We start from the raw sequence: 14854 nt of genomic DNA, 5'->3' as shown, positions 1-14854 counted from the left end.
TTATTATTATCCTTTTCTACAAGCAGCAACATTCACTTTACTGTATTGCTGTATGGGTGCCCAATTTTCACTTCATGTAAAGTAGTGAGAGAGGGCGCTGCCTTATTGTTGCACGTTACCGATAGCAATGTAAATAGAAGGGGAATGCTATTTAATATGTAGTGAAAAATCAGGCCTCAGGTCTCAATGACCACCCCTCTCAAATAAAAACTGAATAACAAGATTTATTCCACACATGGCATGCATATTTTGTGCTATCCTTCCTTGTATTTTCCATGGTGAATCCACACATTATTTTGTATTGAACCCTCTGGGGAACAAATTGGGCAAAAGGTATGAAAGTTCATAGCCCTAAATGCTTACATGGAGTACAATGTTTGATGTTACAGGTTTTCCTATCCAACCCCCCAAATGCAGAAGTTTTAACTCAAGGTCTGGAAGTAATTCCCTACATAGTTCTGGGGGACAGGACACAAAATTACTTTTCTTTGCACGTTTCAGTTCCTCACAGCCTATCAGGTGGTATTCAATTAAGTTTTATTCAGAGCAGACAAATTAATTCATTTCTTAGAATTTACTCTGAATAAAACTTAGTTGTCTACTACCCATTGAGTCCATGTCAATATTCTTGAAGAGGACTGCACAGTCTCCACCACTGGGTGCAAATCATAACCATTTTGTTTTGACTCATCGAAGAAGCTGTTCTACAGACAGTAGAAATTTACATTTTTATTTAATCTGTAGAAAAATATATCCTTTTATTAAGTCATTGTGAGACAGGGGTTCAGAAGACAGAACTCACTAATAACAATAAAGGCTGTGATGGAATAAAACCTATACACTGTATGCCAAGTATATATTTATGCAAGTTTAAACATCACTTTTTTGTTGTTAAACACATCACAACTTAACTTTGTGTTCAATGAAACAATAAAGTGTGACGTCCATTTTTACCCACCGGAAACCGAACTATTCAGTAGCCTGGAATCTTCCAATGTTACAGTAACCTCACCCAAAATTATTTGCTGAACACACTGTTGCCATGTTATCGTTAAACTTGCCCCCCGGATTTTTTCTTCTTTTGACAAAGTCACACATCAATAATTGGAGATCTGTTGGCAAAGTTTACTGCTTGAACTCCAGCAAGTTGCAAAACAGTGTTAATGGGAACATGGTCCAATCTGTTCTGGTCAAGGTGCACATGGTGGATTTCATTCCCTGGGGGGGGGGGGGTGAAAAAAAATAAGCCTGTTACTGCCTATCTACAAAATATTGCTACCAATATTCACAATCACCTATCTTTCAGCCAATGCGGTCTGGTGCCTTGGGTGTCGGATATGGGAGCTGGTAGTTCATATTCTCAGAGCCGTCTTGCCCATATAGCTTAGTGCAGTGTTTCCCAACCTTTTTTGGGCAAAGGCACACTTGTTTCATGAAAAAAAATGTCGAGGCACACCACCATGCCAGATGGGGAAAGGTCACTTTTTACTTATGTAAAAAAAAAAAAATAGTAACAGCATAGAAGGTAATGGTTAGGCTAGCATCCCTCTTCCAAATATGCTAGGTTTTTATTTGCAGGGACTGTTCTACATGGGAAAGCATTCAGCACTGTCATTCTCCCATCTGCCATCTGAATTGGTACTATTCTGGGTCAACTTACTCTGCTGCATGTGTAGATGAAAATGGCACCAAGTGTGGGGGAGGGGGCAGAACAGGTTTCAGATACAGGATATTAAGCATACACGTACTTCAGATTGAACTGGTTGCTTGCTTTGCAAGTTTTCATTTCCCAAATGACTGCCTTGGCAAGCGCAATACCTACCAGGCTCAACGCCGGTCTCGCGCTGCCGCTTCCCGCGCTCTCAAGGACCCGGGAGGAGGAAGGCGTGAAGGGAATCCCGAAGGCGCGAAAACCTCGTGCATGCGCAGGCCTTCCGCCTGCGACAGCCCAGTAGGCCGGCCGAAGCGAGCGGCGATGGGATGTGGGAGGGAGCTCGTTCGCCGCCCCGCGTGTGCCTATGTGGGGCACGTTACAGCCCCGTGACGTCAGCGCCACGCAGGCAGCCAGGCAGGCAGACGGCGAGAGCCCTGCGCTGGGCGGCCTCTCCTCGCCGCCACCGCCCCGCCTCTCGCCGCCCGCCTCGCCCGCCTCCCTCCCACGGCACACCAGGCAACGTCTCGCGGCACACTAGTGTGCCGCGGAACACCGGTTGGGAAACACTGGCTTAGTGGTTGGTTGCACCAGGGCGGTGGTCTCTCAGGGGCGCCCCAGCGAGTGGGGGAGCTGTGCGGCTTTGCCGGCGGCCTCCCCTTTCCCTGCATGCCTGCCAGCTGCACCCCGTCAAACATATGGCTGGCAGGCGTGCAGCTTGGCTCCCAAGCCTCTGTGGGGATTGCTCTCTCGCAGCGGCATGGGGGAGAGTTGCGCACCCCCCCATGACTGGCAGTGCGCAGCTTCACCCCCCCATCCATGTTAATTTGGGGGCGCTGACTGGATATTTGCACCCCAGCACTGCATCTGCGAAAGATGGACCTGCATATTCTATATCAGCTATGGATATTTTTATTTTGGGGGGGGAATACTTTGCAGATGACAAAACACCCCATTTACTGATTACTATACTCCGATTATGCTGCAGGGGAAGAGAAATTGAGATTAAGTGTTGCTACATCAGCACAATGACCGTCATATACAGTGGTACCTCGGGTTAAGAACTTAATTCGTCTGGAGGTCTGTTCTTAACCTGAAACTGTTCTTAACCTGAAGCACCACTTTAGCTAATGGGGCCTCCCGCTGCTGCCGGAGCACAATTTCTGTTCTCATCCTGAAGCAAAGTTCTTAACCCGAGGTAATATTTCTGGGTTAGCGGAGTCTGTAACATGAAGCGTCTGTAACCCGAGGTACCACTGTATGTGCTCAAACTAGGAGCGGAGCGGAGAAACCAGAAAATTTCCAAACAGCACAAAACACCCCCCCCCAATAACCACAGAAAACGCCACCAAAGCCCACCAGCCAGGGACTGTGCTGTTGATGACACCCACATGCAACCCACTCACAACAAGGAACCTGCAGCAATGTAGGCATGTTTCCCCCCACTGCCGCAAGTTCAAATCTCCCCTAGCTGGAGAGCTCAGTTGGTCCGAGCATAGTGCGGATTAATTCCAAGCTTGCAGGTCTGATCCATGCAAGGGACAGCTGTATATTCCTGCACTGTGGGGGGTTTGGACTTCCAACTATCTAGCATCATTTCTTGATTAATTAAGGGAAGGAAGGAGAGATCACACAACAAAATTACCACACAGCACCAGGGCCAAGTCAGAAAGAAGACCCATTAACGTCATTGATAGTTGTGAAGTGGGGAAGAAGAAGAGTTTGGATTTGATATCCTGCCTTTCACTCCCTTTAAGGAGTCTCAAAGCGGCTAACATTCTCCTTTCCCTTCCTCCCCCACAACAAACACTCTGTGAGGTGAGTGGGGCTGAGAGACTTCAGAGAAGTGCGACTGGCCCAAGGTCACCCAGCAGCTGCATGTGGAGGAGCGGGGAAGTGAACCCGGTTCACCAGATTACGAGACTACCGCTCTGAACCACTACATCACACTGGAGGGCACAGATTGGCTGCTCTCCCTCCACCCATTAAATCCATGCTATCTGGTGGTAGCATGTTTATCTGCTAAGTTCCTTGAGTGTGTGCATGTGTGAAATCTCAATGGTATGAAGAAAAGGAGACGAGTGCTCGGACACTTTTCATCAGTATATCCAGGAGCACAAATGTATCATGTAAGCATAACCAAGGCAAAGGTTAATTTTAACAAACAGCTTTACCTGGACCTAAAATCAAAGTGCCCCCCTGCTGAGCTGGATCTCCTTGAAAATCAAATGCAGGGCTCGTCATTGCTCTCCACATGCTCTTGATGCTTCCTGACAGCAGGTTGGATTTTACATGAGGACTTTGCACTGAAATGGCATGATATAGAAGAGAAAGCGTACTTTGCATGAGAAATTAAGTTTGCTCTGCAGATCTTGCAAGCATATCTGGCTACAATCTATGCACAGTTTTGTGCAAGTCAGTCAGCTGGAATTAATAATGATGATGATGATGATGATGATGATGATGATGATAATAATAATAATTTATTTATACCCCGCCCATTCTGGGTGGCTTCCAACAAAATATTAAAATACAGTAATCCATCAAACATTAAAAGCTTCCCTAAATAGGGCTGCCTTCAGATGTCTTCTAAAAGTCTGGTAGTTGTTGTTCTCTAAATGTGCTTAGGAGAGAGCAAGACATTTGACTATCCAATAAGAAAACGGAAGTGATCAGACTGAGGAGGAAAAGCAGAAATTTCTCTACTCATAAACCAACAACAACAATGGACTTTTCCTTCTAAGGCCAGCTACCTTCCCACCCAAGCCTAACAATGCAAACCTGTCTTTGTGCTTACTCCGAAGTCCCAATGGGACTTAAAGGTAAAGGGGCCCCTGACCATTAGGTCCAGTCATGACCGACTCTGGGGTTGCGGCGCTCATCTCGCTTTATTGGCCGAGGGAGCCGGCGTACAGCTTCCGGGTCATGTGGCCAGCATGACTAAGCCGCTTCTGGCGAACCAGAGCAGTGCACGGAAACGTCGTTTACCTTTCCGCCTTACCTATTTATCTACTTGCACTTTGACATGCTTTCGAACTGCTAGGTTGGCAGGAGCAACCAGGAGCTCCTTGGCAGCAAATTCCACTGTCAAACAGCTCTTACTGTCAGGAAGTTCTTCCTAATGTTTAGGTGGAATCTTCTTTCTTGTAGTTTGGATCCATTGCTCCGTGTCCGCTTCTCTGGAGCAGCAGAAAACAACCTTTCTCCCTCCTCTATGTGACATCCTTTTATATATTTGAACATGGCTATCATATCACCCCTTAACCTCCTCTTCTCCAGGCTAAACATGCCCAGCTCCCTTAGCCGTTCCTCATAAGGCATCGTTTCCAGGCCTTTGACCATTTTGGTTGCCCTCCTCTGGACACGTTCCAGTTTGTCAGTGTCCTTCTTGAACTGTGGTGCCCAGAACTGGACACAGTACTCCAGGTGAGGTCTGACTCGGAAACTACAACTAATCCAGAATGCGGCAGCTAGACTGGTGACTGGGATCTAGCACTGGGTATAATCCTTAGTTATTCATTGCCATAAGTGATAAACCAGTTGTATGTTTTTCTGTGAGTATGGAGGGGAAATTGCTTGTGATCTATAGTTCCTTACGTGACTACATTTTGTGCTGTGGCCTCTGCATTTACAGTTGGTACCACAGCTTACCTGTTGTAGCGGATGCTTCACCCCTTTTCATCCCAAGCGTCCTGTAGATTTCCCTTTCAGGATCCACATACATTTCATGAGGATAACCTGTCAAAGTGCAAAATGGCTGCAAGAAACATTTGTAAATATCAAAATAATGCTTTGGAAAGCTGCCGAGAGTGGCTGGGCAACCCAGGCAGATGGGCAGGGCAGAATAATAAAAATTATTATTACAGTGGTACCTCAGGTTACATACGCTTCAGGTTACAGACTCCATCCATTAACCCAGAAATAGTAACACCCGGGGTAAGAACTTTGCTTCAGGATGAGAACAGAAATCGCATAGTGGCGGCGCGGCAGCAGCAGGAGGCCCCATTAGCTAAAGTGGTGCTTCAGGTTAAGAACAGTTTCAGGTTAAGAACAGACCTCCGGAACGAATTAAGTACTTAACCCAAGGTACCACTGTACTAACTACTTGGAAAACGAAGGCTGCACATGTGTGTGTGGGGGTCCAGTCTCATTACATTCAGTGGGACTCATTTCCGGGTCAGTGTATTTAGGACCAGAGAGTAATTCTGATTTTGAAAACCTTCAAGTTCCACACTTAAAATGCCTGTGGGCTTAGATGTGTGCATTCAAGGACAAGTTCCTCTTTGGTGGGACTCTACAGTTTCCCCTCAAGAACACTTACAAATAAGTCCACTGGAAACCAATTGTCCTTATTCACGTATATTTTAGTAATGATATATTAGACAAACAGAAGTGGTAGCATCCATGCTATACATTTAAAGCACACTTGTGCCAACAGTCTTGGTTTCCTCCCAAAGGATACTGGGAACTGTAGTTTGTTAAGGGTACTGGGGGTTGTTAGAACACCCCAAAAAACTATTATTCCCAGCACCCGTAACAAACTACAGTTTCCATGATTCTTTGGAGGAAGTTGTGACTGTTCAAGTGACATAGAGTGCTTTTAAATGTATCATGCAGATATGAACATGGCTCATATAACTTTTCTCTTTATTTATTTAAGCGCAAACCTATACAGTGGTACTTTGGGTTAAGTACTTAATTTGTTCCGGAGGTCCGTTCTTAACCTGAAACTGTTCTTAACCTGAAGCACCACTTTAGCTAATGAGGCCTCCCGCTGCTGCTGTGCCGCCAGAGCATGATTTCTGTTCTCATCCTGAAGCAAAGTTCTTAACCCAAGGTACTATTTCTGGGTTAGCAGAGTCTGTAACCTGAAGCGTACGTAACCCGAGGTACCACTGTAAAGCCACCAAGACTTACTTCTTAGTAGATATGCACAGGATGGCACTATTATTTATAAACTTTAAATCCCACCTCATTGCCCAATACTTGAAGGCAGTTTTCAATAACAAAATTTAAAAAATAAAATAATAATAACGTAATATTGCAAAAGCAGTAAAAAAAAAAAATTCCACAGCTTTGGTGCCACCTGAAAACAACAAGACTTCTCTGTGGTGCCCTCCAAAGATGTGGGCACCTGGAGAACGGCTCCTGATGCAGACCTTATTTCAATCTGCTCCCAGGTATAGATGATGCCAGTTACATCAGCACCTGCTTCACACTGGTTGTGAAGAGAGAGGGAAATGCACAAAACTCCATTTACCAGTTTGCTTCCCTGTGCCTGCTCAGAGGTGAAATGAGCTGAGTTCAGAATATGCCAGTAGAATAACTCCGACTTACATGGACCTACCTTAATGTGATGGTGCGATGATTGTCCAATAACCACAAGTCTGACATTTGCATCCTACATGGGGAAGGTGTCGGGGGAAACACACAAAAGTATATATAAATCTTTAAACTACAGCTAGTACTTACAACATGTTCATTGTGGCAAGATAATAAACGCTTAAGGTGGACCTCACAACAGCTGTGCCATCAGAGAGTCTCAAAATGGGATTATACGATAGCAATTTATAGTGATGATACAACGGTGAAAGAATCAGATAGGACGGCAGAAATGTTTTTGGATTGTGCAGCCAATTCTGGAATGTTATTAATTACAGTAGTGATTAGTTTTCTAAACTGATTATTTGAACATAACCTTTTTAGTGCTGATTGGCACCACTTCTATGTAATCCTGTACAGTGGAGCCCCGCGCAGGATTCCTGAAGCATAGGCCTTTTCAGCTTTTTAAGGAATTGCCTCTTAAGAGAGGAGGTTGGGGGCTGGTGGTGGTCTACATATTTATCACAAGAGTTTCCTCTGAAACCTCACCTCTGTCTGTCTGTCTTTTTTGTTCTGTTATTATTAATATAACAAATTAGTGCATACGTATTCTTGCAAACCAAGAAGGCACTACTGTTTGCGATACTGATTCTTTGGCTTCCAGGGTTCTCAGCTGATACTGAATATTTAAACAGAATGACAGAAAGCAAATTATTCACTGCATGCATTATAAAGTAATTGAAGATATTTGTAAATACAGTAAAAATGCCCTATATTGGAATTCACAATATAATACTTTTTTTTTTTTTAAAAAAAAAACTTGCTTACTTGTAAAAATGTCTTGGGAATTTTGCCCAGATCTTCCACATATTCCTTACAGGTGTAACACAAGAAATGCTGAAAAGAGACAATGAGGAGTGTCAGAACAACTGTAATAAAAGTGTTGAGGTCTCAAAATTGGGGGGTGGGGGAGGCATAGGTAAGTACGCTGAGGCTTAAATAGCGTTGATCAGAAAGCCATCTATAGTAGAGTTGGAGGCTGGAGGTCTGGATCCATCACACTGCTTTTAATGATTTCATACCCGTTCACTCAAAGGTCAGAGCATCAAAAAACTAAAAGGAAGAAAAATCTTCTTTTTGGGGGGAGGGCTAAGAGATAAAGATAATCGCGTGCTTTCTGGGAGTTTTGTACACAGCCCATTATATTTTTTCTTTTCTTTTCCAGAACAAAACCAGCAAGTCCTTTATTTACTAGGTGGAACGGCAGAAAATCTCCGGTGAGCGAATTAAAATTCCTTTAATTTGGCTACAGCCCTGTTTTAAAGTCCCTTCTTTCGAATTATTGCTTCAGTCATGCACAAACGTGTTGCGATTGGATCCATTACAACTCGGGAAGCGTGATCAAGATAAGATTCCTTTCCACTCCACTGAAGTGGTAAGAGCGCAGCGCTACTGAAGCGCGATCCTTGCCACGTGTCTACGAAGAAAGCAAAAGCCCTACTGAATTCAACAAGGACAAGTCCCAGGTAAATGGGGTGAGGAATGCCTGCCTAAAACGAATGTGCATCGGACGGCCCGGTTTCCTCCAAGGCCTCGGCTGCAATCGGGACCGCGATCGCAGCTTCCGATTTCCTGTTTGCAAGACGAAACGAAAGTCTTGCAAAAAAAGCGCAAGGCTTTTTAAAGTTCCCTTTAAAAACGAAGCACTTTTTGGGGGCGGATCTCCCACCTCGGCTTACCCGCACAAACACCACGATCGCCTTCCGCTCCCGGTACAGGGATCCGAAGGGAACCGCTTTCCCGGCCGCGTCCACCACCAGGCGCCGGGCGGCGTCTCGCAGCTCCACGGGCGCATCGGCGAGGGGGCGAACCCGGGCGCCCACTTGGCGCGTGACGGGCAGCGGGGCTCCCGGGGCACCCTGGCCTGCCATGCTGGGACCCAGGGCAGGGAGGCGGAGGTGGGAGGCCGGCCGGGGCGGAGAGCCTGAACTCCTTCCCTTGTTTTGGGCTAGGGAACTCCGCCCAGAGGAGGGAAGGGAAGGCGAGGCCAGCCATCGGGGCGCTTCGCCATGTTCCCATTTGCGCCAAAACGCGCGCGCTGGCTAAGTTCTCCTGGCAGAAGAATTGGCTAGACGTCACTTTAGGAGGTCCTGTGTCCGTGTCTGGAGGTGGTTGGAGGGTGGATGGCATCTAACGGATTGAGATTAAATCCTGGCAAGACAGAAGTACTGTTTTTGGTGGACAGGGGGCAGACTGGTGTGAAGGACTCCCTGGTCCTGAATGGGGTAACTGTGCCCCTGAAGGACCAGGTGCACAGCCTGGGAGTCATTTTGAACTCACAGCTGTCCATGGAGGCGCAGGTCAATTTTGTGTTCAGGGCAGCTGTTTACCATCTCCGTTTGGTACGCAGGCTGAGACCCTATCTGCCCGTGGACTGTCTCGCCAGAGTGATGCATGCTCTAGTTATCTCCCGATTGGACTACTGCAATGCACTCTACGTGGGGCTACCTTTGAAGGTGACTCGGAAACTGCAATTAATCCAGAACGCGGCAGCTAGACTGGTGACTTGGAGTGGCCACCAAGACCATATAACACCGGTCTTGAAAGACCTACGCTGGCTCCCAGTACGTTTCCGAGCACAATTCAAAGTGTTGGTGCTGACCTTTAAAGCCCTAAACGGCCTTGGCCCAGTATACCTGAAGGAGCGTCTCCACCCCCATCGTTCTGCCAGATCCAGCGCCAAGGGCCTTCTGGCGGTTCCCTCACTGTGAGAAGTGAGGTTACAGGGAACCAGGCAGAGGGCCTTCTCAGTAGTGGCACCCGCCCTGTGGAACGCCCTCCCAGCAGATGTCAAGGCAATAAACAACTATTTTACTTTTAAAAGACACCTGAAGGCGGCCCTGTTTAGGGAAGTTTTTAATGTCTGATGCTGTATTGTTTTTGATATTTGGTTGGAAGCTGCCCAGAGTGGCTGGGGAGACCCAGTCAGATGGGTGGGGTATAAATAATAAATATTATATTATATTATATTATATTATATTATATTATATTATATTATATTATATTATATTATATTATATTATATTATATTATATTATATTATATTATATTATATCATATCATATCATATCATATCATATCATATCATATCATATTATATTATATTATATTATATTGGAGCCCTTCAGCGTTCCCCTCCTCGGTCTTCTCTGCGTGGAGAATGTGTGGCTTTTGTCCTGTAATAAAAAAATTTAAGGTCTTCTATATATAATAAGTGTTCATCAATGTACCAACCACCCGCACTCACCTTTCCCCCCCTCCACCTCTTTCCCCCTTCCTAATGTCTCAACAAATGAAACTGATCTGTAAAAAATGTTACTTGGAGAAAAGAGAGAGAGAGACATTGCACATACTTTTGTAAACCAAGGAAATCTTTAATAAAAATACATTTTTAAAAAACCCAAGCGCATAAAGAAATGTGTGTTGATGGGGAAAGTCTGAATAGAATACGATATATATTTTTTAAAATAGAAAAATGTATGGTACAGTGTTAGTGGAAATTACTTGCAATATTGTGTCTATTTTAGGAAGAATTGCATTTTTTAAAAAATTTACCAACCAAGCACGTACATGGATATGTGGACCACATGTCTGGAGCAGCACAGGAAGACCGCCCTGAAACCATTTTGACTCCCAAACTGACCAAATGTTTTCTCTGCAAGGAGGGAGGAGGTGAGGGAACCTTCCCATTGTCTCAGGAATTGGGTAATCACCATCTCAAAGGAATGGGCAGACTACCAGGAAAGGCAATCAGATAAGGCATTATCAGATAACCTAGCAGACAGGAAAAATGACAACATTCAAATTTCTGTTGTAGACCACCTTTTCTGTGATGTAGGTATGATTTATGGATGGGTGGTCTTGAGCTCCAGGGCAGGGAAATTTAAAAGGGCAGGCACACTTCCCCACCTTTCACAGCTCAGGTGGAATCTAGACACATATAAAAAACGCTGTGAAAATGATTTTTTAAAAAATGTTTTGAAAAATATATTTAATTTGCCATAAGCTCACCATCGCCATCTAGTGTCATGTTTTTATAATGCACTTAAAACACACTTGTATAACCAGTTAAAAAGGCAGTGGTGAGGTGACGACAACAACTAGGGGTGAGGGGAGACTTGCCTGAGCTGCCCATCTGCTATGCACACTCAGCCACCAGTGTGGTGATGAATGAACGGAAATATAGTGTAGAGAAAAATCCTCTTGCCAGTGATGAATTAAGATTCAATGCTCATTCCGGCCAGTTTCTTTAGGGAGGGAGAAATAACATTTTTGCTTCTTCACCCCAGAAGCAAAATTTCTCTGTTTGGGCCTTGCTGGATCTGCAATCTGATGTACGGTAACTCTGATAAGAGTTATTCTGAAACATGACCTCCATGACCAGAAGAATATTATCTAGAAATGGGCATTCCCACCCCGAAATTGCTGCATTTTATTATCCTGCTTTCCTCCCCTGTTGTCAAGGAGACTTGGAGTCCTGCTTGCTATGGGCGGCATAAACATTCCTGAATCTATTTAGTAAGACCTGGATTGGCCCTCTGGAGATCTTATCCAATACTCCTGTTTAAAAAAGTGCTGCGGAACGATGATGTCAAAAAGAGATGGGGCAATTCAGTGTAAACTTTATCAGTGAAAGGGACTCTTTGATCTTTGCAGTGAACACGAAAGAGAACAACTACAGCAAAATGAAGGCGAAATATTGTGCTTTAAAAATAGTGCTACTCCGGACCATGTGAATAAAATTGACTTAAATAAAACAAAAGAGTAAAATAATTAAGCTCAGCTGACTCGGATGAATGTTTGGCGGTATTCAGATGCCTCAAACAAATTGCATTAGAGATAAGATTATTTGCTTAGAGGGAAATCCATTTAAATGATCCATATTTGAAGCATCCACTTGGAATGCACAAAATCCCACTATATCTTGCCCTTTCTAATTGGCTTCAGGAACTAAACCTACACACTCACACACACATCAGCAAACATGGCTCAGTCACTTCTTACAAGGGGCTTGCACAGTGTTGGAACGATTTCCTAACCCCTCTAGTTTAAAGTATTGTTAACTATTCTGTGATATCTTAACATGTGTGAAGCTAGGAAACTTTCTTCTCAACTGGTAATGAGTATTTGAACTGATAAAGATTCCTGTCATGGTCAGAACATAAATTAACTGTCTACTTTGGGGCAAAAGATATGAGATCTATGATAAGATGTGAAGGTGTAGTTCACAAACTATATACACAGACTAAATAATAATAATAATAATAATAATAATAATAATAAATTTTATTTATACCCCGCCCTCCCTGGCCAGAGCCAGGCTCAGGGAGGCTAACAGCAATAAAATTTCAGTAAAAACATAATAAGAAAAAACAAGAAAAAACAAGTTAAAATACAAGTTAAAATACAATTTAAAATGCAGCCTCATTTTAAAAGTTAAAACCATAAGGGGAGGGAAACATAAGAGTCAATGTACACAAACTATATACACAAACTCTTTGTGTGTGTGTGTGTGTGTGTGGTGATGAGCTGTAGATACAAATCTACGTGTGAATTTCTAAGAATCGGGAATTCTAACAGCTTCATCTAGAAGTTTGAGCATGTGGAGTCTTTTTTTGGTTTTGCTATTAAAAAAACCATTGAGAGTCAAAAATCTTTGCAATTGCACATCAAGCCCCATTGTACTATGCAAGTGAAATTCTCTTAATCTGGCCCATCTAGTCTGCTGAATGCACATAACCCACAACTTTGTAGCATGCATAGTGACATAGATGAATGTGCATGCTTAACACATGTTGAACTATGAACAATTTTCACAGTTCTTCCTACACATACAGGTTTTGTGTGTGCAGCAAACTGATTATTTATTTTTTCATTATAATGTTTCCTACCTGCACTTCACCATAAAATCCCTGGGCAGGCTGCAATGATATAATATACAATTATGAAATGGATAATACAGTGGAAGACTGGATATTCGAAACTTGGAAGTTGTAAATATAAACTTAATGGATCTTGCCAGAGTAAGAGAAGGGAGGCAGCCTTAAAATTGCTTTGTGGGAAAGTGGAGTATGTATTAGTGCAACATACAGAAAATGCAAAATTATACATACTTTTAGAGATGTTATGAGTCACTTCAGTAGCTATGTATTCTGTTCAGGTAAACAGTATTGTTGGAATTTTTTTGTTATTCTCAGAATCACTTTTGTTTACTGTACGCATTTTTGTATCATTCATGTGTCTCTTCTTTGTTATTGTAATTACGTTTCCACTGGTTTGTACTTTGATTGATAAGAACAACAACAAAAACCTATGATAATAAAACAAGTTACAATTTTATATTTATGTGTGTGTAAACTGATTAAGCCAGAACAGAAAAGTATAAATTCAGCAAACAGGTGGATCCCGCAGAACAAAGTGCCTTAACTGTTACTGGCTAGGCTAAAGAGGTGCATTTTTGGTATATGACAAAAGCTAGTGGGACGCGGGTGGCGCTATGGGTTAAACCACAGAGCCTAGGACTTGCTGATCAGAAGGTCGGCGGTTCGAATCCCCGCAATGAGGTGAGCTCCCGTTGCTCAGTCCCAGTTCCTGCCAACCTAGCAGTTCAAAAGCATGTCAAAGTGCAAGTAGATAAATAGGTACCGCTCCGACGGGAAAGTAAACGGCGTTTCCATGTGCTGCTCTGGTTCGCCAGAAGCGGCTTAGTCATGCTGGCCACATGACCTGGAAGCTGTACGCCGGCTCCCTCGGCCAATAAAGTAAGATGAGCGCCGCAACCCCAGAGTCTGTCACGACTGGACCTAATGTTCAGGGGTCCTTTTTAAACTGGGGTCACAATTTCAGCAAAAATCTGACTTTCGGCAATTCACTCAAAAATGGTGCCAGAAGCTTGCAAATGCTCTCCGGTTAAGTTTTCGAGGCCTGATTTCTTGTCCTGTGATAAAAAGCCTTCTGTTTCGAGTGCCAAACCTTTCAGGAGAGCATTTGTAAGCTTCTGGCACCATTTTTGAGTGAATTGCCAAAAGTCAGATTTTTGCTGAAATTGTGACCCCGGGGCTTAGGGATTTTTTCAAAAAAAAATTTCCGGCGGTTAATTTTTGGAGGGCTGATTTCTTGTCCTGTGATAAAAAGCCTTCTGTTTCGACTGCCAAAGCTTTCAGGGGAGCATTTGCAAGCTTCTGGCACCATTTTTGAGTGAATTGCCAAAAGTCAGATTTTTGCTGAAATTGTGACTCCGGGGCTTAGGGATTTTTTTAAAAAAATTCCTTTCCGCCGGTTAAGTTTTTAAGGGCTGATTTCTTGTCCTGTGATAAAAAGCCTTCTGTTTCGACTGCCAAAGCTTTCAGGGGAGCATTTGCGTGCTTCTGGCACCATTTTTGAGTGAATTGCCAAAAGTCAGATTTTTGCTGAAATTGTGACCCCGGGGCTTAGGGATTTTTTCAAAAAATTCCTTTCCGCCGGTTAAGTTTTTAAGGGCTGATTTCTTGTCCTGTGATAAAAAGCCTTCTGTTTCGACTGCCAAAGCTTTCAGGGGAGCATTTGCAACCGTTTGGCACCATTTTTGAGTGAATTGCCAAAGTCAGATTTTTGCTGAAATTGTGACCCCCCCCGGGGCTTAGGGATTTTTTCAAAAAAATCTTTTCTGCCGGTTAAGTTTTGGAGGGCTGATTTCTTGTCCTGTGATAAAAAGCCTTCTGTTTCGACTGCCAAAGCTTTCAGGGGAGCATTTGCAAGCTTCTGGCACCATTTTTGAGTGAATTGCCAAAAGTCAGATTTTTGCTGAAATTGTGACCCCGGGGCTTAGGGATTTTTTCAAAA

The 14854-nt window shown here is 43.7% G+C and overlaps 1 protein-coding gene across 1 annotated transcript; it reads right to left on the bottom strand.

Moving 5' to 3' along the window:
• Nucleotides 1-709: 709 nt before the first annotated feature.
• Nucleotides 710-8919, bottom strand: PRXL2C (peroxiredoxin like 2C). The gene is made up of 6 exons (XM_082241669.1): nucleotides 8713-8919; nucleotides 7802-7870; nucleotides 6999-7052; nucleotides 5303-5408; nucleotides 3826-3957; nucleotides 710-1218 (listed from the first exon to the last, which is right to left on the bottom strand). Exons 1-6 carry the CDS (start codon nucleotides 8902-8904, stop codon nucleotides 1091-1093), a joined length of 681 nt encoding a protein of 226 aa, XP_082097795.1. The 5' UTR covers nucleotides 8905-8919; the 3' UTR covers nucleotides 710-1090.
• Between the last annotated feature and the right edge of the window lie 5935 nt (nucleotides 8920-14854).

The sequence above is a fragment of the Podarcis vaucheri genome (genome assembly GCF_965113315.1).
Source record: "Podarcis vaucheri genome assembly, chromosome: 11".
Taxonomy (NCBI): Eukaryota; Metazoa; Chordata; class Lepidosauria; order Squamata; family Lacertidae; genus Podarcis; species Podarcis vaucheri.
The sequence above is the reverse complement of the archived record's forward strand: the minus strand, read 5'-3'. Positions and strand labels throughout refer to the sequence as shown.

Excerpts from the sequence above, each read along its gene's own strand:
- PRXL2C (XM_082241669.1), bottom strand. The coding sequence starts at position 8,904 with ATGGCAGGCCAGGGTGCCCCGGGAGCCCCGCTGCCCGTCACGCGCCAA. Across the intron at positions 7,053-7,801 it reads TTCCCAAGACATTTTTACAA|GATGCAAATGTCAGACTTGT; the intron begins GTAAGCAAGTTT and ends TTCCCCATGTAG. Across the intron at positions 5,409-6,998 it reads CATCGCACCATCACATTAAG|CCATTTTGCACTTTGACAGG; the intron begins GTAGGTCCATGT and ends TGTTTCTTGCAG.